The sequence below is a fragment of the Carcharhinus amblyrhynchos genome, chromosome 10 (assembly GCF_965287045.1).
Source record: "Carcharhinus amblyrhynchos chromosome 10, sCarAmb.v2.hapA, whole genome shotgun sequence".
NCBI lineage: Eukaryota > Metazoa > Chordata > Chondrichthyes > Carcharhiniformes > Carcharhinidae > Carcharhinus > Carcharhinus amblyrhynchos.
This window is the reverse complement of record NC_137333.1, coordinates 89058961-89085077: the sequence shown is the minus strand read 5'-3', so window position 1 is coordinate 89085077 and position 26117 is coordinate 89058961. Positions and strand designations below refer to the sequence as shown.

At 41.4% G+C, this 26117-nt stretch overlaps 1 protein-coding gene across 1 annotated transcript in view; it reads right to left on the bottom strand.

Moving 5' to 3' along the window:
• ppme1 (protein phosphatase methylesterase 1) overlaps positions 1–26117 on the bottom strand; it is a 45049-nt gene that overhangs the window by 10833 nt on the left and 8099 nt on the right. Inside the window, exons 3-8 of the mRNA XM_080197553.1 lie at positions 25184–25276; positions 18110–18167; positions 16609–16660; positions 7763–7917; positions 7483–7573; positions 3758–3823 (exon numbers count right to left, since the gene is read on the bottom strand). Of these exons, the coding sequence (XP_080053679.1) occupies positions 3758–3823; positions 7483–7573; positions 7763–7917; positions 16609–16660; positions 18110–18167; positions 25184–25276 (515 nt within the window). The remainder of the gene's footprint in view (positions 1–3757; positions 3824–7482; positions 7574–7762; positions 7918–16608; positions 16661–18109; positions 18168–25183; positions 25277–26117) is intronic.

Here is a 26117-nt window from a genome sequence, read left to right as displayed (position 1 = left end):
ATGATTTTGGACAGTTTCACAAGTTGAACCAGAAACTGAAAGATCTGCCAGATCGAGTTACTGCATTAAAACAATGGAAATTGACCCATTATAGTTATGAATTTTAAAGAACAAAGAAAATTACAGCACAGGAACAGGCTCTTCAGCCCTCCACGCTTGCGCTGACCATGCTGCCTGCCTCAACTAAAACCCCCGAACCTTCCGGGGACCATATTCCTCTATTCCCATCCTATTCATGTATTTGTCAAGGCACCCCTTAAAAGTCACGATCGTATCCGCTTTCACTACCTCCCCCCAACAGTGAGCTCTAGGCATCCAATATCCTCTATGTAAAATATTTGCCTCGTATATCTCCTTTAAACCTTGCTCCTCACATCTTAAACCTGTGCTCCGTAGTAATGACTCTTCCACCCTGGGAAAAAGCTTCTGGCCATCCACTCTGACCATGCCTCTCATAATCTTGTAGGCTTCTGTCAGGTCGCCCCGCAACCTTCGTCGTTCCAGTGTGAACGAACCAATTTTCTCGAACCTCTCCTCATAGCTAATGCCCTCCATACCAGGCAACATCCTCGTAAATCTTTTCTGTACCCTCTCCAAAGCCTCCACATCTTTCTGGTAGTGTGGCGACCAGAATTGAACACTATATTCCAAGTGCGACCTAACTAAGGTTCAATAAAGCTACAATATAACTTGCCAATTTTTAAACTCAATGTGCTGGCCAATGAAGGCAAGCATGTTGTATGCCTTCTTGACTACCTTTCACCTGAATTGCTACTTTCAGTAACCTCTGTACCTGTAACACCCAGATCCCTTGCCTACTGATACTCTTAAGGGTTCTGACATTTTCTGTATATTTCCTATCTGTATTAGATCTTCCAAAATGCATTATCTCACATTTGTTTGGATTAATCTCCATCTGCTATCCCTCCGCCCAAGTCTCCAACCGATCTATATCCTGCTGTATCCTCTGATGATCTTCATCGCTATCTGCAAATTCACCAACCTTTGTGTCATCCACAAACTTACTAATCAAACCAGTTACATTTTCCTCCAAATCACTTAATATATATTACAAACAGCAAAGGTCCCAGCACTGATCCCTGAGGCCATTTGTCACAGCCCTCCATTCAGAAATGCACTCTTCCACTGCTATTCTGTCTTCTTTGACCGAGCCAGTTTTGTATCCACCTTGCCAGCTCACCTCTGATCCAATGCGACTTCATCTTCTGCACCAGTCTACCATGAGGGACCTTGTCAAAGGCCTTACTGAAGTCCACGTAGACAATATCCACTGCCCTATCCTCAATCATCTTCATCGCTTCCTCGAAAACCTCGATCACGTTAGTCAGATACATTCCCCCCCGCCAACTTCACAAAAGGACCATGTTGCCTCTCACTAATATGTCCACTTATTTCCAAGTGGGAATAAATCCAGTCTCGAAGAATCCTAATGATTTCCCTACCACTGATGTAAGGCTCACTGGCCTGTAATTACCTGGATTATTTTTGCTACCCTTCTTAAACAAAGGAACAAAATTGGCTATTCTTCAATCCTTTGGGACCTCCCCTGTAGCCAGTGAGGATACAAAATTTCTCTCAAGGCCCCAGCAATTACTTTCCTTGCCCTTCTCAGTATATTAGGGTATATCCCATCAGGCCCTGGGGACTTGTCTACATTAATGTTTCTCAAGAAACTCAATACCTCCTCCTTTTTGATCTCAACACGACTCAAACTATCTACATACCCTTTCCCAGATTTATCATTCACTGAGTCCTTCTCTTTGGTGAATACTGACACAAAGTACTCATTTAATATCACGCCCATTTCCTCTGGCTCCATGCATAGATTCCCTCCCTTGTCCTTGAGGCCCAATCCTCTCTCTGGCTACCTTTTTGTTCTTTATATATGTATACATGCATAAATAAAGTTTATTTATTATTATCACAAGGCGGCTTACATTAACATTGCAATGAAGTTACTGTGAAAATCACCTAGTCGCCACACTCCAGCGCCTGCTGGGTACACTGAAGGAGAATTTAGCATAGCCAATGCATCTAACTAGCACATCTTTTAGACTGTGGGAGGAAACACACTCAGACATGGGGAGAACGTGCAGACTCCACACAGACAATGACCCAAGCCAGGAATCAAACCTGGATCCTTGACTCTGTGAGGCAGCATGCTAACCACTGTGCCACCGTGCTTCTCCCAAATTTGGTGTATATTGAGAAGCCATTTTAAGAAGCATTATGAAAACAATGGCACAAAGTACTAATTCAAGATATAGGGCTCTAGAATCATCCTAGAAAACAAAAATAATCCCCTACTTTTTCAATGCAGTACCAGTTGGCTCCTTAACCCAGTCCCTCGGCCCACTCTCCTTCACTCTTGACTCCTCTCTCCTTGCAAACTAGCACACCATCTTCAATCTCCCTGCATTTATCATTGTCTCCCACATTCACACTCACCTCTTTCACAAAATCTCTTCAATCAGGGTTCCACAACACACTCAGCACCAAAACAACCTTATACAATGTCATAAGCAATATTCTGTGTGCGTGATACATTTCTCTCTCCTCAAACTCTCTGCAGCCTTTCACATGGTTGATCACACCATTCTTCACCAATAATGCAACAGCATTCCCTACTTTCACTTATAACTAGAGAACCTTCGGCATCAGCCTCCCTTATCCAATTTCACTCCTGAACCCTTTTATATAGATTTATTGAAAAATCATCATGGTGGAAGGTGGCAAACTGTGACAATGATATAAATAAACAAGCAATCATAATTCTTAACAGTCATAGGCAATTAAAATAAAAGCACAAAATAATAAAAGGGTTCTACAATGAACATTTCAGTGTGAAGATAATTACAACAGGTCTTCCACATCTATATGTCTCCTTGGCAACAAGATGGGGTCTACTTCCATATGCAAGTTATGACGTCTAGCTGTACCTCCTCCTTTCTTGGCCCTTCCATTGCCTCTATGCTATCTGATTTTTGTTTTACGTCAGTAGATGAGCTGCAATTAAACACAGGGAAGACAATTAAGCAATTGTCGTCAACCCCATCATAAAATTCTTACCATTCCGGAGACTCCATTTCCCTCCTGACACTGTCTCAATTGTACCAGACTACTCGCAATCTGTGTTGTAACTGCACTTGTGTTGAGCTAGTGACCTGAATCCTATCCATCACACAAACTGTCTACTTCCCCTTTGTAACTTCACCTGCCTCTACCCCAAAACCAACTTCAGTTTTATCTATCCCCTTGTCATCTCTAATCCTGATTGTCCCAATGGTCTCCTATCTGTAAACGTCTTCTCATCCCACTCAGCTGCCCTTATCCTATGCCAAACCAAATCTCACTAGTCCATCTTCCTTCTCTTTGCTGATCTGCACAAACTCTTCATCCCCCAGTGCCTAAAAACTAAAAGATTTTCCTTCTTATGTTTAAATCCTGCCACAGCCTACAGCTGCCAAGGACCCACACACTTGCCTTAACATCTATTTTTTCCTACATTTCTATGAAATGCTTCAACACTTTTTTCTATATTCAAGGTTGTATATAAATTCAAGTTAATATGGCAAATAACAATTACCTGTAGAAACTAAAGATAGAATTCAATGGCAATTCAATTAAGAGATGCAAAATACCTCAAAAGAATCAAAGTTTGCTTGGGATAAGACAAATTTACTTTCCTGCTAATAATGTATGATAGTTGGAAAGAAAGGAACCACCAAAAACTTACAGTTTTACTTGACCAACCATGGAGACTTTTGCTGATTCTATATTTCGTATCTGACCGCTTTTCACACTGAAAAAAAGGTGGATACCTGAATAAAGTAATTCTTATTTATGATGAGTCACATTCATCATTAGCTTAACACCATATTTATCAGTCAAATGGTTTTGATTATTCCCAAAGCAACATAGAAGGGACAGAATTGGATAAATAGGAATTTTCCAAAAAAAAATGCAGCATCAGCAGGATAAATGCATGGGGCTACAGGAACACGGTCTGTGTGAGAGATGGTTGTTGGTGCAGGGTCGATGGGCTGAATGGCCTCTGTCTGTACTGTAGGGATTCTTTGATTCTAATGGGGAGGCAATGGCCTAGTGGTATTATCACTAGACTATTAGTCCAGAAACTCAGCTAAGGTTCAAATCCTGTCATGGCAGACGGTGGAATTTGAATTCAAATTTTAAAAATCTGGAATTGAGAATCTGCCGATGACCATCAAACCGTTGGCGATTGTCAGAAAAACCCATCTGGTTCACTGATGTCCTTTAGGGAAGGAAATCTGCCATCCTTACTTGGTCTGGCCTACATGTGACTCCAGAGCCACAGCAATGTGGTCGACTCTCAACTGCCCTCAGCAACTAGGGATGGGCAATAAATGCTGGCCAGATAGTGACACCCACGCCCCATAAATGAATAAAAAAAAGAGACCATTAAACCTCCATAACAGACGAAAAAGGATTATATTTTCTGAAGACACAATGTGCTGCTACTGGCCTGTACAAATCATGGAAGATTAATTGATTTTAAGCAAACAGGTCTCAACAGGGCAATAATGGAGCCACCATAGATAGCTCAAGCATCCCCAGACTAGGGAAGGAAAAATGAAGGCGAGTTACTGCTACTGATCATATGTTCGATTGGAAAATATACACCTTTCAAGAATCTTTTGTAAAATGGGACTGCCCTTAGCTATCATCTTCACAAACTGACCTTGATATGCATTGGCTAACTTCACATTTGAACAGTTGGGCAAGGTGCAGTCCTGATGGAATTGTAAATTCATTCCCCTTTATTCTGAGACTATCCCCTCTCCCATAATGGGGAACATCCTGTCAGCATTTACCCTATCAAGCCCATTAAGGATCCTCTATTTCTCAATGAGCTCCTCTTACTCTTCTAAATTCCAATGAGCAGAGTCCCAACCTATTTAACCTTTCCTCATAAGACAACCCCTCTGTATCAGGGATCATCCTATCAAACCTTCTCTATACTGCCTCCAATGAAATATCTTTATTTAAATAAGGTGACCAAAATTGTTCTCAGTACTCCAATAGATGTGGTCCCACTAATACCTTATACATATTGCAGCAAGACTTCCCTACTCTTATACTCCAACCCCCTTGAAATAAGGGCCAACATTCCATTAGCCTTCCTGATTACCTGCTGCACCTGTGTGCTAGCTTTGTGTTTCATACACAAGTATCCCGAAGCCCTTTTGTGTTGCAGCTGACAGTCAAAATGTCATTTACTGCTCATCATTTTAAATATAAATATTAGATATCGTTTTTAAAAATTCCTACTGCTGAGTTTGTTCAATTAATTAATAACCATGTAACGTGTTTTGTTTGAAAGCTGTACGCTTGAGTTCAAGATCAATGCAGTTCTAAATTATGCAAGTTCCGTGCACTAGTTTTGGGAACAACTGTTGGTTCAGGGGCATTGTGATGAGCGGCACGGTGGCACAGTGGTTAGCACTGCTGCCTCACAGCGCCAGGGAACTAGGTTCAATTCCTGGCTTGGGTCACTGTGTGGAGTTTGCATGTTCTCCCCATGTCTATGTGGGTTTCTTCCAACTGCTCCAGTTTCCTCCCACAGTCTGAAAGTCGCGCTGGTTAGGTGCACTGGCCACGCTAAATTCTCCCTCCGTGTACTCGAACAGGCGCTGGAGTGTGGCGTATAGGGGATTTTCACAGTAACTTCATTGCAATGTTAACGAAAGCCTACTTGTGACTAATAAATAAACTTTAACTTTATTTTATAAGTTTTTAGTCAGAATTCTGGATGAGCAGTCACTGAAGAGCTCATGCAACTGGCAGAATAGGTGGACCATGCTCTTCTCAACAGCCTCAGTGTTTATAATTGCAAATGTTCCTCTGCTTCCAACTGAATTAATCGGCCTCTCGATGGAAAAGATGTGCAGTCAACAATTCCCTGAAGATTCGCCGATAGCTGTAAAGCAGGCAACATATATACCTAGCGTGCAGTAATAACCCTGCTTCTGGAGGGGTTAGGTTTGTTCTATCATAGATCAAGTGGAGCCATGTGACTTATTTTATCCTGTATGTACACATTTGTATTGAGAGGCAACGTTAGCCAAGTTTGGGGAGAATAATCTTTGCACGAAAGCAGCCAGCCTCTGATCCAATGCTCGAATGCAAGATAGTATACTTAAGAACTGTTGCAGAGCTATTAACACCACAGCAGCTACTAAAAGATCTGGTACAAATCTGCAAGAAGCATTTTGGATGTCTGCAAAACAGTTGAATGCTTAGTGAGTGAAATTTCTACTTATATAGATTCTAGTTTTCCCTATTGGAGCAGGTAAGGAAATGTGTCTCTAATTGGAGGCAAACATGCAATCTTAGAAAACCCCAAGTTCCTTCTTCAGGAACTCAGTGATTTTGAAGTCTGCTGAGTGCAGATATGAAAAAGTGATTGACTGATGTGGCAAATGTCATTTGCAAACACTGGAATGATCAGAAGCAATCAAAAATTTAAGGCAATAGTGACTGTCACCTACATGCAAAGATACGTCTGACTCTGCTGACAATAGGTGCTGCTAAAGGTTATAAGGATCTGTCTACCTGATAAAGTGGATTTTCTACATGTTCCCAGCTCCAGTGAATTACAGGCAAGAGGTTCTGGGCCTAAACATGTGAAATAAAGTCTCCTGCAAGCTACCTCCTTTTTATTTCTGCTGCTGTAATCTCTGCAAGCTAATAAAATCCTCTTCCCTTTCCAGTATAAGCACCAAACCCATTAAACCTACCAGAAATTTGCCAGAACACCCTGGATTTCTACCGAGTCAACAAATGGTTACTGTCAATTCCAACAACCAAGATGTTCAAAAGCAACTTATGATCTTTTCTAACTATCACTGGAAATTCATTCTCCAAGCTGCCCATACCCATGATTTTTGTGACTGATTTGGCAGTTGGGACGCCAGAATTGTTTAAAAGGGTGTTTGGGTCATAAAACACTTGAGTGTTGACAGGCAAATTCTGAGACAGCGAGATGGAGAGATGCACGAGAGAATGACTTTGTGCTTTAACATTCATTTTATAGAGGCAAAAGAATTATTCCCAAGCTAGAAATCACTATTTTCCTTTACATACTTACAAAACCAAATCTTGATTCATTCAAATTTGACTCAAGGCTCAAGAAACTCCCAAAGTGCTCTACTCCCAACCAGAGATGGCACTTACCATGGTTAGAAAAGAAAACGATCAATTCTTGCCTAAGCCTATAATTGGACTGCTATGTTATGATAGATACAGCATTTTAGATAAGATTGCTGGCTTGTGCTAAAGCAACTCCTCTTCCTGTTGGGATAATGTGGACTTCATTATCCTGGTTCTTTTGTCCTTTTGAATGAAAAGGGCTTGTTATAGAGGATGTTCCACAGAAATGGAGGAGGGGTTACTTTTAATCAGAAAGGTAAGAAATCTCACCTCCATTCTATGGCACTTTCAATAGAGTTGAATAGTTTAGGTCGACTCCGTAAAAACGTTTGCATGCTGTTTAAAGCATCCATCGCTGTGCCTAGAAATTATTTTTTTAAAAATAAAGTTACAAAATGCTAAGAGAAATTTCATTTATATGTACAGTAATCGACATGGCAAAGTTACTATTCAGTCCTAGTGACTTATAAGAAGTATTACTCAAGATCCCATTATATCCTCTTTTACCTAAAATAAAAATCTTAAACATATAGCAACTTAAAGAACCCACCTTCTACTACATCAATCACACAGAGGCCCACGAGAGATGGCACCAGGTTTTGTGCTGCAATGTGAACTGCTATTGCTCCACCCATACTATGGCCAATCAACAGAACAGGAGGAGCATTTTCACCGTAGAGCATTTCCACTATATTACCAACATCTCTGTAAAGAGAAAAATATGTTTTTAAATAAATACAGCAACAAAGTTCAAACCAAGTTGACTTACAGACTGTTTAAAGCTTACTGTGTCTGAATAGATTATCTAATCGAGGTGCAAATGGATTCAATAGCCCTACAGCAACTTTGACAAAGGGTCATCTGGACTTGAAACATTAACTCTTTTCTCTCCTTACAGATGCTGCCAGGCCTGCTGAGATTTTCTAGCATTTTCCCTTTGGTTTCAATAATCCTATGTTAACTTATCCTATAGAACAGGTACAGTGTCACAAATCCACTACCTGAAAGCTGCCAATAGCAAAAAACTGGACTTTTTTAAAAAGTTGTCTTGAATTAATTTTAATTATGATTAGATGATTAAAGTAACTTACCAGCTTGCTTGGCTAAATGCTGCCTTTGGCGCTGTGTTTAATTTGGCAGGAAGGTGCAGAATGTACAGCCCGTCACCTTTCTAACTCACCACCATCATTCCCCCACCCTCCCAGCCCTGTCGGTATTGGCCTTCCTACACGAGGGCGAATGAAACACAAAACAGAACGGTCCATCAAACCTGCTCCATCATTCAATCCAATCATGGCTACTCCAACTGTAACCTCAATTCCACAGTCCCATCTACCCCGAATAACTTTTCACCCCATTGTTAAGAATCTATCGAGCTCTGCCTTAATGATGAAGGGTATCCTCAATCTGAAGATGGAATTAGTCTTCACAAGGACTGGGCAGTGATCACTCCAACCAATACGGTCATGGACAGATGCATCTATGGCAGGCAACATGGTGAGGATAAGAACAAGTATGGTCTTCTTTCCATTTATTCCCTCAGCACCTGCTATAGACCGAATCTAGTAGCAATGTCCTTTAGGACTCAGCCAGCTCAGTCTATGGTGGTGCTACCAAGACTCTCTTGATGATGAACAATGAGGTCCCTCACTGAGAATACATTCAGCATTCTTGCCATACTCAGTACTTCCTCTAAATTGTATTCAACATGAAGGAGTACTAATTAATCAGCAGAGGTGGTGGTGGGCGGAGGGTTGGTTTGTATGTGGTAACCAGCAGGAAGTCCCCTTGTGCATGTCTGACCTGATACCATGAGACTTCACAGGGTTCAGAGTCGCTGTTGAGGGCTCCCAGAACAACTCCATCCTAATGTATACCGTTTGCTGCTGCCATCTGTGCTAGGTCTCACCTACTGGCGGGACAGGACATACCCAGGGATGGTGATGGTGACGTCTGAGACATCATCGGTAAGGTATGATTCTGTGAGGATGACTAGGTCAGGGTGTAGTTTGTCTAGTATAAGGGACAGCTCTCATATTTTTGGTCCCCAGATGTTAGTAGGGAGGACTTTTCAGAGTCAACAGGGCTGGATTTGCCATCATCATTCCCAGAACCTAGGTCAATGTCGGGTGGTCCATTTGGTTTCATTCCTTTTTATTGACTTTATAGCATTTTTGATACAACTAGGTGGTTTGCTAGGCCATTTAAGAATCAACTATATTGCTGTGGCTCTGGAATCACGTATTGGTCAGGCCAGGTAAGGATGACAGATTTCCTTCCCTCAGGGACTTTGGTGAACCAAATGGGATGGATATTTGACAATGGTTACAAGTTTTCAAATGCCATGGTGGGATTTGAACCCAGGTTCCCAGAACATTACCCTGGGTCTCTGGAGACTAGTCCAATGACAATACCATTACTGCCTTACCCTCTATCCAACATTAATTTTTGGATGATTTTGTTGCCAGCTCCCAAGATTCTGACTAAGCTGTTTCTTTAGGTAACAGCTGCATAAAAGGGTAAAAACGCAAGTGAGCGGAATTAGGAGAATATTTATTTATGACATAACCAACTGATTCTGCCTTGAACGAAGATGCAAATAATGAATTGAAACCAGTGCCAGTCAGGAGTACAACAGTGATAAGAGAAAATGACAACAGGAGAGAAAGTCAGTTAAACAAAGAAATGTGAGAGAAAGAAACAAATGGAGGATGAAGAGGAAGAGAGAATACAACAGAAGGGACTGACAGAATGGAAAAATATCAGTGAGTCAAAAAAATGTAAGAGCTAGTCAGGAATATCACACTTCTTTCAGGTGTGATCTTGGAGCTGTGAAATGAAGGGCACGCAAGGAAAGCATACAAACTTGGAGCAGGAGTACGCCACTTGGCTCTTTGAGTCTGCTCAACCGTTCAATATCACAGCTAAGCTGATTGCCATCTCAACTCCATCTTCCTACCTACTCCTGATAGCCTTTCACCACCTTGAAATCCTCCACTATGAAGACCAATTCAAAATACCTGTTCAATTCATCTGCCATCTCCTTATTTTCCATTATTAAATTTGGCCTTATTCTCTAGAGTTTTGAAAAATAAGGTGGATGAGAGGTCATGCAACAACATAAAAATATCCAAGATATATTGTATATAACCTGAAAAGGGTTGATACTGTGATGCTACTTCCACTGGTAGGAGAATTTGAGAATATGGGGCAGTTTCAGGGTAAGGAGCCAATCATTTAGGATTAAGATGAAGTAAAACATAAAAGATTCTGAAATTTTGGAATTCTCTACCCTAGAGGGTCACGGATGCTCCATTGTCTAATATATTTATTGGGATAGATAGATGTTTGGTCTCTCAGGAAATAAAGAGATATGGGAACAAAGGGAAAGCACAATTGAAGTCCAAGACCAGCACAATCTTATCGAATGATGGAGAAAGTTCAACAGTGCCTCATGGTGGGTTGGTAGAAAAGATTAAGGCTCATGGGATACGAGGCCAGGTATCTAGATGGGTTGAGAACTGGCTTGCTAAGAGGAGACAGAGTAGTAGTGGAGGGGTCCTTTTCTAGCTGGAGGTCTGTCACTAGTGCTGTGCCGCAGGGCTCAGTACTGGGACCTCTTCTCTTTGTAATATATATAAATGACTTGGAGTGTTGTGATCAGCAAATTTGCTGATGACACCAAGATGGCTGGATTGGCAGGCAGTGAGAAGCAGTGTCTGGCAATACAACGGGATATTGATAGGCTGGTATATTGGGCAGATATATGGCAAATGGAGTTAAATCCGGATAAATGTGAGGTGATGTGTTTTGGCCGGAATAACGTAGGAGGGAGTTATACGATAAAGGGTAAGCCCATAAGGAGTATAGAAACGCAGCGAGACCTGGGAGTGCAAGTGCACAAGTCTTTGAAGGTGGCAGTACAAGTGGAGAAGGTTGTGAAGAAAGCCTATGGTATGTTAGTCTTTATAGGAAGGGGTATAGTATATAAGAACTGGAGTCTAATGTTGCAGTTGTACAGAACGTTGGTTAGGCTGCGTTTAGAGTACTGTGTCCAGTTCTGGTCGCCTTACTACCGGAAGGACGTGGAGACTCTGGAGAGAGTGCAGAGGAGGTTTACCAGGATGTTGCCTGGTATGGAAGGACTGGGTTATGAGGAAAGATTGAGCAAATTGGGACTGTTTTCCCTTAAAAGACGGTGACTGAGGGGGGATCTAATAGAGGTATATAAGATTATGAAGCGTATACATAGAGTAAACAGAGGCAAGCTATTTCCTATGTTAGAGGCACACAGTACAAGGGGCCATGGGCTTAAGGTGAGGGGGGAGAGGTATAACACAGATATTAGAGGGAGGTTTTTCCACACAGATGGTAGCGGGGGTATGGAATGCTCTGCCAAGGAAGGTGGTGGAGGCAGGCACGCTGGAGTTGTTTAAGTGTAACTTAGACAGGCACATGAGTGGGTTGGAGATGGGAGGATATAGGAGATTGTTTTAAATAAGGTTCATTAGCATTGGGACGTCCCTGGTAACGTAAAAGGATATGGTATGATAATAATGTTTTTTCTCTTTTAATTCACAGGTTTTAAGTCGGTCCGCCTTGTTGTCCAACGAGGGGCATACACGCGATGGGTCGTACTTGGGCTGCTCTTGAATGTTCGAGATTGGCCGAGTGCTTCATGTTGTTAGTGTGTGCTTAAACTGGACCAGATGCTGGGCAACACGACAGCTCAGTGACTATCACTGCTTGCTGTGCAGACACATGGATTTGGGCCAGTGCGCAAACTCCCACAGACATTCTCCCCGTGCTTGCGTGGGTTTTCTCTGGGTGCTCCGGTTTTCTCCCAGACCCCAAAGATGTGCTATTAGGCTGACTGGAAGTAATAAATCGTCCCTAAATTAGTTTCCCTCAATGTGGATTGCCATAAAACAACAGATAAGGGTCATGGGTGGAGGGGGGGACTGGTAATGTTAAAATGGCGGCGCGGGCTCGTTGGGCCTGTTTCCCGGGCTGTTTTTGTTCTTTGTTATTTGGTCTACCTCCTGTCTTTTGCGTCCTCATGTTTCATTAATTATTTATCAACACTTCACTGGCATATAGCCATCAGTTTTTCCTTACAAAATTTCATTTTTGCATTGTAGCTGTTCAAACAATACTGAATATTTTAAAATTTACCCAAATTAACCTAATTCATACACTCAAAAGTGTCACTGCGCTGAATGAATGTTTTACATCCATTTTTCACCCAAGAGAATGAGGACGATGGTATGGAATTCAGGGAAAGAGACTGTGAAGTTCTTGAGCAAACTGACATAGGGAAGAATAAGGTATTGGAGGTGTTAGCAGCCTTAATAATGGATAAATTTCCAGGTCCAGATGAATTCAGCCCCAGGCTGCTGTGGGAGGCAAGGGAGGAGATGGCAGAGGCTCTGACGCAAATTTTCAATTCCACTCTGGCCACAGGGGAGATGCCAGAGGACTAGAGAACAGCTACTTAAGAAGGGCTGTAGAGATATTCCAGGGAGCTCTACAGGCCAGCGAGTCTCACGTCAGTGGTAGGGAAACTATTAGAGAAACTTCTGAAAGAGAACATAGAACATTACAGCGCAGTACAGGCCCTTCAGCCCTCGATGTTGCGCCGACCAGTGGAACCAATCTAATGACCCTCTAACCTAAACTATTCCAATGTTATCCATATGCCTATCCACTGACCATTTGAGCGCCCTTAAAGTTGGCGAGTCCACAACTGCTGCAGGCAGGGCATTCCACGCCCTTACTACCCTCTGAGTAAAGAACCTACCTCTGACATCCGTCCTATAATTACCACCCCTTAATTTAAAGCTATGTCCCCTCGTGTTAGCCATCACCATCCAAGGAAAAAGGCTCTCACTATCCACCCTATCTAATCCTCTGATCATCTTGTATGCCTCAATTAGGTCACCTCTCAACCTTCTTTCTAACGAAAACAACCTCAAGTCCCTCAGCCTTTCCTCATAAGACCTTCCCACCATACCAGGCAACATCCTGGTAAACCTCCTCCGCACCCTTTCCAATGCCTCCATATCCTTCTTATAATGCGGCGACCAGAACTGCATGCAATACTCCAAGAGCGGCCGCACCAGAGTTTTGTACAGTTGCAACATGACCTCACGGCTCCGAAATTCAATCCCTCTACCAATAAAAGCTAACACTCCGTACGCCTTCTTAACAACCTTACCAACCTGGGTGCCAACTTTCAGGGATCTATGCACATGTACACCAAGATCTCTCTGCTCGTCGACACTACCAAGAGTCCTTTCATTAGCCCTATATTCTGTACTCTTACCAAAGTGAATCACCTCACACTTTTCCACATTAAACTCCATTTGCCACCTCTCAGCCCAGCTCTGTAGCTTATCTATGTCTCTCTGCAAACTGTAACATCCATCTTCACTGTCTACAACTCCTCCGACTTCGGTGTTGTCAGTAAATTTACTAACGCATCCTTCTACACCTTCATCTAGGCCATTTATAAAAATGACAAACAGCGGCCCCAAAACAGATCCCTGAGGTACACCACTTGTAACTGAACTCCAGGTTGAATATTTCCCAACAACCACTGCCCTCTGTCTTCTATCAGCTACCCAATGCCTGATCCAAACATCCATCTCCAGTTGAAGAGACAAAGCTTAAAATCATAGAAACCTGACAGTGCAGGAGGCCATTCAGCCCATTGAGTCTATACCAACAATACCACCCTAGCCCTATCCCCACAACCCCACACATTCACCCCGCTAATCCTTCTAACCTACACATTCTGGGACACTCAGGGACAATTTAGCATGACCAATCAACCTAACCCACATATCTTTGGAGTGTGGGAGGAAATCAGAGCACCCAGAGGAAACCCAAGCAGACACTGGGAGAATGTGCAAACTCCACACATACAGTGACCCAAGACAGGAATCAAACCCAGGTCCCCAGTGCTTTGAGGTAGCGGTGCAAACCACTGTGCCACCATGCCGCTTGATTAGGGATCATCAGCATGGCTGCATCAGCGGGAGGTCATGCCTAACAAATTTGACTGAATTTTTCAAGGAGGTGACCAGGTTTGTAGATGAGGGTGGTGCAGTCAATGTAGTTTATATGGATTTCAGCAAAACCTTTAACAACGTCCCACATGGGAGACTTGTAAAAAAAATAAATTCACATGCGATATAAGGCAATTTGATAAAGTGAATTCAAAATTGGCTCAGTTGTAGGAGACCAAGGATGATGACAGAAGACTGCTTTACTGACTAGAAGCTAGTAAGCAGTGGTGTACCACAGGGATCTGTGGTGGGCTCCCTATTATTTGTTGTTTATATTAATAACAGAGATGACTACGTGGGGGACAAATTATTAAATTTGTGGATGACGCAAAGATTGGCTGGGTGATTAACAGTGAGGTGGTCTGTCTTGGGCTACAAGATATAGATGAAATGGTCAAACTGGCAGATAAGCGGCACATGGAACTTAACTCTGAAAAGTATGAGGTGATGCACTTTGGAAGAAGTAATTTGACAAGAAAGTACTCCACGAACAATAGGACATTCTGTGGAACAAAGGGTTCGTGACATGTTTGTCAACAGATCTCTGAAAGCAGAAGGGCACGTTAGTAGATGGTGAACAAGGCATATGGGATACTTGCCTTTATCAAATTGAGGCATAGATTACAAAAGCAGGAAAGTCATGTTGAAGTTGTATAGTACTTTTGGTGAGGCCACAGGTGGAGTACCATGTGCAGCTCTGGTCGCCACATTATCAGAAAGATGTGATTGCACTGGACAGGGTGCAGAGGAGATTCACCAGGACATTGCCTGGGATGGAACATTTAAGTTACGAAGAGAGACTGCAGAGGTTTTGTTTGTTTTCGCTGGAGCAGAGAAGACTGAGGGGCGACCAGATCGAGATGTAAAGATTATGAGAGGCATTGAGAGTGTATAAGGAGCAGCTGTTTCCTCAGTTGAAGGGTCAGTCACGAAAAGACGTAGGTCCAAGGTGGGGAAAAGCTTTTGTTTTTACACAGAGGGTGATGACAGTCTGGAATGCGCTGCCTGGGAGAGTGGTAAAGATGGGTTGCCTCACATTCTTTAAAAAGTATCTGAATGAGCACTTGGCACATCATAACATTCAGGGCTACAGGTCAAGTTCAGGCAGATGGGATTAGGTGGGAGTTCAGATGTTTCTAATGTGTCAGTGTGGACTCAGTGGGCTGAAGGGCATGATCGCTGCGTGATTCTATGTTTAATGATCAAGAAAATAGATGAAAAATTAGGAATATCCACCCAATTAGTCAAATACATTTGACATTTAGACAGCAGTAGTAGCAGCTAAATTGCTAAAATCAACAAACTATTTTTGTAGCTATGATACTTTTGAATCTATAGAAAACCCCAAGTTTCCTGGCCACCAGCTTCCTCTAAATTAATACAGCATCCCCCCCCCCAAAAAAAATCTATAATTTATAAAGATTTAAAATTTCAGTTGTGCTATTGGGGACAGAAAAGGAGATAAAAATTGAGTACTTACACAAATATAGTCATTAATAAAATAGCAGTAGGTTGCTGAGTCAGAGTTGGAGCCTAAAACAGTGTAGGGGCTGGGAAAATTGCCCCCATAATATGATAGCTAGCCCACTTGAAATCAGGAAACACTTCTTCCACACAAAGTGTACTAGAAACCTGGATCTTGCTCTCAAAAAGGCTATGGACACTAGGCCAAGTAAAATTTTCAATAGTCAGATAGTGTGTTTCACATGGGAATCAGTGGGTATGAGGCACATAGGAAAAAAGGAGCTGAGGTACTGACACTTATAAATTCACATAAGCTGTCACAAGATGATTCTAGGTGCTATACTGAAAGAACTGAATATCCCTCACCTGTAATAATTTCCCTCCACTTTTCATTAATAAATACATATTGCCACAAAACTTATAAATTAGGTTAAATAATTCAAGGAACAAATGCATCCAAAGAATCAATGTTCAGAAAGAATTAACGTAATTCCAGCTGCAGGAGAATTAACAGAAACTACATTTGCAGCTTGGATCAAGCGGAGGATGTACATAATAGTTAATTGTAACACTAGGATATTCACTCATCTTTTTAGAACACAAGACATTTCAGGTTCTGGATGTTAGTGTTAAAAAAAGATAGTCAGGATGTACCTCACACCGGGAGATCTTACCAACAGATGGAACAGCCCACATCACAAGAGAATTCCACAAATTTGTGAGAAATTATGAAGTCTCTAACGACCTTGCAGTAATGCAGAGGCAAAAGCGAAGTGGCAGAAAAGAGAGTAGATTAACACCTAAATTACTTAAGCTGCTGAATCATTTACAATGGTTTGAAAATAATTAATTTACTAAATACCTGGACATGGTTTCAGCTGAAAGATCATCAGGATTTTTGACTTTTGTATCACCTGCAAAATAAATATAACTATCAGTTAGATGTTTTCGTAACAGATAGATTCTTTATATTACATATCATTTATGATTTAATCAAGTGTCCACTAACTACTACAGCTTCATGAACAAACATCTATCTTTCGCTACAAAACAAGGACAAAATCAGACTCCATACTTTAGTATGCAGCAGAAATACAAATTCAATTTATGAACTCATTGTCTGTGCCCATTTTATGCACAGCATTCAAACCATTGCTGATGTAAGAAATTTGTATTCCAACATTCCCAAAAAATTGAAGCGCAAAAATGCTACATTATCAGGTAGCAATATGATTTGCTGGAGGCAAGAAATTCCAGAAGAATTGTTGGAATAGCTTAAGTGCTAACCTATCTTGATCTCTATCTTACATATATCACTATTATATCTGTTGTTTTGTTCAGAAGATAATAAATTGTTTTTTTTCCCCCATTTAGACTTGCTTCTCAAGATTACGTGAGAAATAAGACACAACATAGTCCAGCACCTCAACATTGTTACCAAACAGAGTTTGGTGCTGTATTGGGCAGATGACCACAACTCTTCCTTTATATTCCTTGAGGGCAATAAGATGGCACAATGGTTAGCACTGCTGCCTCACAGACCTGGAATCAATTCCGGCCTCAGGTGATTGTCTGTTTGGAGTTCGCACATTTCCATATGTCTGCATGGGTTTCCAAATTCCAAAGATGTGCTGGTTAGGTCGATCAGCCATGCTAAGTTGCCCCTTAGTGTCAATGGGATCAGCAGGGTCAACGTGTGGAGTTACGGGGATAGGGCCTGGTTGGGATGGTTGTTGGTTCAGCCTCAATGAGTCAAATGGCCTTCTTCAGCACTATAGGGATTCTATGATATCCAGACACACAGATACTCTTAATGCCATGTGAGGTTAAAATTGATCCACAAAAGCACAAAACATTTTTTTGTGGGTGGGAAAGATTTATATTGAAAAAGACCCAAATGCTTACAGTCCCAAGTTAGGAGTGGAGTCTAGCAAGCTTTGATGGGGACCTCAAGACCTACAAATACTCTAGAGAAAGTACTGGAGGGAGGTATTAGATCTAGAAACTATAGTGAAATGTCCCAGTGTCTGGGAGCAGCATACGGGCATTCTGGACTTCCACTTCACTGGAAAACAGGTGTTTGAAAACTGGAGGAAAAGGTGGAGGTTAGATAATTGACCACAATAAATTGGAGACGAGCTGTGACTGGGTAAACCTATGGATAAAATGTAGCAAATACTCAAAAAAAAAAATTTGTACAATACAAATCCAGCAAATGCTCCTAAAAGACAAATGGTTCTACTTGTATATTTAAACAAATGCTGACACATAAATAAACACATGTACCTTTTCAGTTTAAAGACCATCAAACTAATGCTTTTTTCTTAAATTTATTAAGCCAGAATAAAATATAAAAACCTTACCATGGCTTCGTAGATCTACTGCCACAACCCTACAGTGAACTCGACTGATAATCATGGACTGTGGTCAGAAAGAACAGATCAACATTAAGTCATATATACCAATATATCGCATCGTGATTTTCACATATACATTTTAGAAAAAAGGACATGATCAAAAATGTTCAATTCATGTTCAAATTTCAAAACTTAAAAGACTAAGTAATTTAGTTTTGTTGAGAAATTCCTCATTGCAACCAGAGATGGGAAGAAGGAGCTTTGCAGTGAGAGAGAGAGGGAACATCTCTCACAGCTTTGCTAGAAGAAAAGCCATACAATGGAATAAGGAACAAGCCAGCAAATGTCATTAATCTAAAGGACAGCTAATTTAGGAAACCAGAGAAATGAAGAGACATTTTCAGGAAGCATGAAGTTAAGGGAACAGAGGAAACTGGAACAGGGTACTTGCTATTCATTGAAACCATAGGCAGAGCTGAGGAGTTGGCTCAGGAGAAGCAAGAAAAGTATCTGAAGTGATTCTAAAGTTTGTGAAAACTTATAGTTTGTGAAGTTATAGCCGAAGTAACTGTGGAGCGATTGGTGAATGGATCTCAAGAATTTGTGTAATAGCATTCAAGATGCAGGAAAACTGAAAGGAGCATTAGAAAACCTGGATGTAGATCCTTGCTAAAACAGCTAAGAGAAAACCTGCTTGAAACGAGAGTCAGAAAATCTGAAGGTGGCTCCTTGATGAAAACAGCTAATAGAAAGTATTGTTTGTAAGATTTTAAAGTATGATTTTTTTAATATAAAGACTGAGTTTGGAAATACTTGTGTGACAATCTGGGAAGATTTTGAGGAGATATCCACAGGCAATTAACTAGTAGCCTCTGCCACTAGGTTTCAGAGTGGGGTGGTTAACCTAAAAACTGTTTTGTGAAGATAAGTGGGAATGGAGTACGGTATTGTCAATTTTTTCTTGTTTAATACATGTTATTATTGTTGGTAAAAGCTAATTGGCAATCCTGTGACTCTGTTCATCCATGTTTTCTAAAAAACGGGGAATGGTAAATGCTTTTTAGTCAGGGTTCCATTCAGGAATCTTCCCATCCAGTTATATCAATTAGGATCACAACATTCCCCCTTCTGTATACACAACTGTTACAGTACACTGTAAAGTATCTTACCCAAGTGATCATTTTTCATGTACAAATTGAAATAATGAAACTTAATTGGTTAACTGATGAGGGAAGACAACAAAACAATAAAACGCTGACTTCACCTAAAGTTTGCCCATAAATACTTCTCAATCACAGGTCACTGTCAAGAGCAGGAAGCTTGGCCACTCCACATGTAGAGCTCACGATTCTGCTCCTGACACTTCTCCTGAAGTTGGCGCGCAGCAAAAACCACGTCAGTAATCCCACAACCTTTGCGGAAGCCACACTGTGACTCTGGAAGCAGGCCCAGCTCCAGGTGAGTGACCAGACGATTTAGCAGGACTCTTGCAAGGGTTTTTCCTGCGATGGAGAGCAGCGAGATTCCTCAGTGATTGTTGCATACTTGCCGATTGCTCTTCCTCTTGTAGAGGTGTACGATGGAAACATCTTTAAGTTCCTGAGGAATGGATCCTTGCTTCCAAAAGGACTGGAACAACTCGGTGAGCTTCTCGATAAGTGCAGGACCAGCAGCTTTATAGATCTCTGCAGGTGTGGCATCTGCCCTTGGGGATTTGCCAGTGGATAGCTGGCTGATAGCTTTCGTGACATTGGCTACTACTAGTGGCGCTGTTGATATCAACCCAGGGAATCCTGTCTATTGTCTCATTGTTAGATGACGGTTGATTGAGGACGGCTTCAAAGTGTTCAGCCCATCTTGCAGGATCTGAACCTTCTCTGAAATGAGAGCTGTACCATCTGTACTCAGGAGAGGGGACCTCCCGAGAGAATGAGGTCTACAGAGAGTGTTGAGGGCTTCGTAGAACCGTTTCAAGTCCTTTTTTTGGTCAGCGTATCCCTGTATTTCATCTGCCTTGGTGCTTGGCCAGGCATCCTGCATTTTACGCAGTTTATTCTGGACTGTCCTGCAAGCACTGGTAAAAGCATTTTTCTTGGCAGCTGAAGATAGGTCGTTCTGACAGGCCCAATGAAAACGATGCTTTTCAACAAGTAGAGCCTGTATCCCCTCATCATTCTCATCGAACCAATCATGCTGCTTGCGGGTAGAGGGCCTGAGCATCTTCAGCACAGATGTATAGATAGCATCCCTGAAGCGATCCCGGTCATCCTCAGTGCTGCCTGCAAGGTGTAGGTCAGCAAGTTGACTTCTAAGTCTTCAGCCAGTGCTTAAGCTATGCTAGGGTTCTTTAGCTTGGCCGCATTGATTCTTTTCATAATCTTGCTTCCTTGTGGTCGCCTCTTGGGTCTGATGCAGAGCCTCATTTTGAAGACAATGAGCCTGTGATCTGTCCAGCAGTCAGCACCACACATGGCCTTAGTAACTCTGACATCCTGCCTATGTTTTCTCCTGACAATAACATAGCCAATAAGATGCCAATGCTTAGAGCGGGAGTGCATCCAGGAGGTCATGTTACAGGTAGGCAGACGGAAGATTGTGTTGGTGATGAGGAGGTCCTGTGCTGCACAGGTCTTCAGTAAGAATAGGTTGTTACTGTTACACTTGCCCACTCCACGCTTCCCTTTGACTCCCTGCCAGATTGCAGAGTCACAACCTACTCTTGCATTGAAATCGCCAAGCAAGATCAGCTTGTCAGTACTGCTCACTGCTGATAGTAGGGCGTCTAGTTCTTCGTAGAACTTGTCCTTCTAAGCCAATTCACAAGATCTATCTTAATTGCATCTTGCATCTATGCAAGATATAATTTACAATCAACTGCAAATTGTTTGTTGATGTTGATTCTGGGTTTTGTAGCATAGATCATTAGCAAAGATGGTATTTGGAGTTTGCTATGTTTGACTCTTGTATAGTAAAAATACTTTTGTTTTTAAACCATGGAATTCCGAAACTTAATTAAGAACATAAGAAATAGGAGCAGGAGTAGGCCATCTAGCCCTTCGAGCCTGCCCCGCCATTCAATAAGATCATGGCTGATCTGTCGCTGCTCAGTTCCACTTTCCCGCTTTCTCCCCATAACCCTTAATCCCCTCTCCTATCAAAAACCCATCAACCCGCGTCTTAAAAATATTTAGCGAGGCAGCCTCCACCGCTTCAACGGCAGAGAATTCCAGAGATTCACCACCCTTTGAGTGAAGAAGTTCCTCCTCAACTCCGTTCTAAACCGCCCCCCTTTTATCTTGAGGCTGTGCCCCCTAGTCCTACTGTCTTTTTTGAGCGGGAAGAGTCTCTCCACCTCTATCCTATCCATCCCATTCATCATCTTATACGTCTCAATGAGATCTCCCCTCATTCTTCTAAACTCTAACGAGTACAAGCCCAGTTTATTCAGCCTCTTCTCATAGCTCAACCCCCTCAACTCCGGTATCAGCCTAGTAAACCTCCTCTGCACTCCCTCCAAAGCCAAAATATCTTTGCGCAGGTGCGGCGCCCAAAACTGCACACAGTACTCCAGCTGCGGCCTCACCAATGCCCTATACAGCTGCAGCAAGACCTCCCTACTTTTATATTCAATCCCCCTCGCTATGAAGGCCAGCATCCCATTCGCCTTCCTGACCACCTGCTGCACCTGCAAGCTGGGTTTTTGCGACTCATGCACAAGGACCCCGAGGTCCCTCTGCACCGTCGCCTGCTGCAGTTTTTCGCCCCGTAAGTAATAGTCCTTCCTACCATTCTTCCTACCAAAGTGGACCACCTCACACTTGCCAACATTAAATTCCATTTGCCATTTCCTGGCCCATTCGCCCAGCCTATCTAGATCCTTCTGCAGACTCTCCACACCCTCCGCACAATTTGCCGTTCCTAAATAACTAGGACTTCAGGTTTCTTTTTATGGAATCATAGAATACTTACAGTACATAGAGGCTTTTTCGTCCATCAATCCTGTACTGACAACAATCCCACCCAGGCCTTTTCCCTGTAACACCACACATTTACCCTGTTAATCTCCCTAACACTAAGGGGCAATTTAGCATGGCCAATCAACTGAACCCGCACATCTTTGGACTATGGAAGGAAACCGCAGCACCTGGAGAAAACTCACGCAGACACAGAGAGAATGTGCAAATTCCACACAGATGGTTATCCGAAGTTGGGAATCGAACCTGGGTCCCTATAGCTGTGAGACATCAGCGCTAACCACTGTACCACCCTTTCATAAAAGCAGTTACTGGTCTCCATCAAGATCATAACAAATGGATACAGTGCAACATGCAAAATTAACATAATAATATTAACTACTTTCCTGAATCAATACCTTCTTGTTGTATCATTGTATCACATGTTGATCAACAGCATGATACATTATGTTTTTCATATCCACTGATTCATTCAGCCTCTAGTCTTGGACTCTCTTAATTTGGAAGTGGTACTGAACATACTTGACACATGATTTGTATGTCTATCCAGTGCTATTCTGTATTTCAAAGGAAGCCTGTGTACATGGCCAGTGTGACGAGGCTGGTATAGCTTTGCTGTAGCATTGCTTAATGCAATGCTAAGACTTGTGTTCTGCAATAAGAATAATTGTAGCACAAAGTGTGAATTTTCTTTTACAAAAATCTATGGTGCATCTACCTATAATGCCTATAAACACAAACACCAGAATGACTGTCTTTGGCTCTTACAATAACCCAGCAAACAATTTAGTATTACAGCACTGAAGAATTAGTCTGTCACCACTCCATATGGCACTTTGGCACAGTTATTAGCACTGCTGACTCACTGTTTCAGTTACCCAGGTTCAATTCTGACCTTGGGTGGCAGTCTGTGTGGAGTTTGCATGTTCTCCCCGTGTCTGCGTGGGTTTCATCTGGGTGCTCATTCCATTTAGCTGGGTGGGCCATGCTAAATTACCCCTTTGTGTCTCACGATGTGTATGTTAGGGGGATTAGCAGGGTAAATATGTGGGGTTACAGGGATAGGGCCTGTGGGCTGCTCTGATGGAGTCAGTGCTAACTTGATGAGCCAAATAGCCTCTTTCTGCATTCTAGGGATTCTATGACATACAACCTGAGTCGCAGTAACACCCGAGGGTGGCAAGATTACAAGGAATTCAAAAGTTCAATAACTCAAACTATAAATTACACCATTAGAGCCAGTCATATACTAGACTGAAAACATGATAGATGGTGCATGTGAGAGTTACTATTAAGAACATTTACAGCTATATTCCCCATTCCCACTGTCAAAATACTTGCCCATATGTTGCACTATTCAGCACTGCAGCTCAGCATTTTCATTATTAGGCACACAACTCTGAATGTGACTTGCACTGTGTTTTATAAATGCCACAGTCAGAAATTTAGATACCATACGCCATCATTTGATGGCAGACTCAGTTAAGATGAGAGTAAATACAAAGACAGATGAGGTATCTTAGTGGGTTAAATTTTAGGACAAATGTAGATGTGAGGTCACCACCTCACCCCTGCAAATAATGAGATGGAATAATACAGTCCATAAGATGAAAATATCTATATTTGGCATCAGCAAAAGTGCCTCTGATTTAAATCAGATTAGATGAGAAAATTAAAGAGAAAGGAAGGGACGTGAAAAAACTCCTTTTAAAACCATATTAAAGAAATAGATCTGTCTATAAAACCAAACTTCACCAAAATAAAAAATCCAAAACAAACATTTAGAAACATGATAACTTTATTTTTAAGAAAAGACGCTTTTCAGCAAGGAAGCACTAATTACTTTTTCTATGCTTTCTGATCACAGGTTTATTATTCTGCACAAGTTTGAGCTCTGGCATACAGACATCATCTTAAGAACTCTGGACATGAAGAACATAATTTGGGCTCAACAGGCTTTTTCTTATCTCTATCAGGCCTTGGGTATAAAGTTAGAGAATGAATTATATCTCTGCAGCAAAGCAAAAAGCAACATTAACAGAAGAATGGAACCTGATTGCAAGTTAGTCCCCAGCTGGGAATGGTTTGAGAGGAGGATAGGAAAAGAAAATGAGTACCTTGTTTCTAATTGATACATCACTACAAGAAAGGAAAGATGTTATTATGGGGATCATTAACATTAACAGAATGGAACAGCCATTTTGTCATCCTCTCCTTCTACATGTGAAAATCAAATATTAATACATCTACAATACAAATAAACTTGTAATAAGGCATCACAGAATGTACGATCCTTTGCTTAAACCAACGATGTTACTATTCACGCATGTCTCTTTGTGCAGCGAATTTAGAAGATTCTCAATGATAGTTTGTCAAGTCATGGATGCATAAATCGCCATTTTAATAAAGCAGTGGAAAGTATTTCAAATACATGGCATTACAGTTCAATGGTTTGCATGTCCAAGTTCAGATGTGAAAACAAAGCATTTTTCATTCCTTCCTGTATCTGATATTTACAAACAATAATAAAATGAAAACATGCTTTTAGAAATAGGGAGCATGTTGATTTGAGAACCAACTGGAATCTTGTTATTGTTTCAATAGTGACCAAATACAAAAAATTTCTTGCTGTGTTGCACTGACCAGAACAATCATAAGAATTTCAATGTTAGGGGAAACAACTTTATACTGTATGAGAAGAGGGTGCAGATTGGTAGGCAAGTGGACTCTGATTGGTGAAGCTGCTGCCATGGAGAATGCAGCAGTTGATAGTGACTGACGTTTAACTGCCAAGCAGTTTGAAATTTAAACCAGGCAGCTTGACACCAATGGTCAAGACATTGCCCTGTGATATGAACCATGCTGCACTCTCCATGGCAATGTCTCCAGCAGAGTCCATCTGCTGACCAATCAACACCCTCTTCTTATACAATGTAAAAGTTGTTACTTCCCTGATATTGGTATTCATGTGATTGTTCTGATCAGTGCAAGACAAAAATCTTCGACAAAATGTCTTTTTCAGCAATGTTTAAGTTACGTACTACCAAACTAAATTTCATACTGCAATTTCTGCACTGCATTGTTCTAAAAGTGTTCAATTACTTACAGTGAAGACTGCCCAGGAGAGAGCTGAATGGCCACCACCATGTAATAATAAAAGAACAGGCCCGTCAGATCCACTTTTGTAGATTCGAAAAGAGTACAAGTGGTTAAGGTATACTTGCAATACATAAAATTGCATGACAGAGCACATGATAGTCCATGTTCTAGATTGGACTTAAATGGCCTTAAGGTTAACAAACATAAATCTGCAACCTTCTCAAAGCATTAGATTTTTAAAATAACATTTTAATAACATGCGAATCAAACGCATCATACCGTGGTGTAAATGAGTGGGCAAAACTGTGGCAGATGGCGATCAATGTGGGAAAGCATGATATCACTCAAATTTAGATTTAGAAAAGATACATCAGAATATTTACTGAATGGTTGAGAAGTTACAAACCATGGGGGAAAAATAGAGAAATAAGGCATTCGCATACAGAAATCATTGGAAGCTATTGTGCAAAAAACTTTAAAAGTTAATGCAATACAAAAGGGGTGAAAGTTATGTTACAGTTATACTGTAACAGCACTGGTTACATCCTAGATGGATGCTGTACTGATTTCTGAAACCTTACCTCAGGAAGGCATATTGAAGATGATGCAGCAGATTGACAACAGAGGGTTAAAATTATAAAAACAGCTTGTACAGGCTTGTTTATATTCCCTTGAGTATATAAGATTAAGATTTCTAACATCGGTGTTTAAAATGAACATTAGGAAAGAAAGGGGTAAACTAGTTCCTCTGATAGGGGAGTCTAGAATAATCTTTTGATTATAATTTAAAATAATTGATAATCTTAAAATTAGAGCTAGGTTGTTTAGGGATGATATTAGAAAGCACTTCACATGAAAGGTAATGGACATCTTTCTCCCAAAACACTGTTGAGGCTCGGTAAACTGAAAATTTCAAAATTCAGGGTATTAAGGGTTACAGA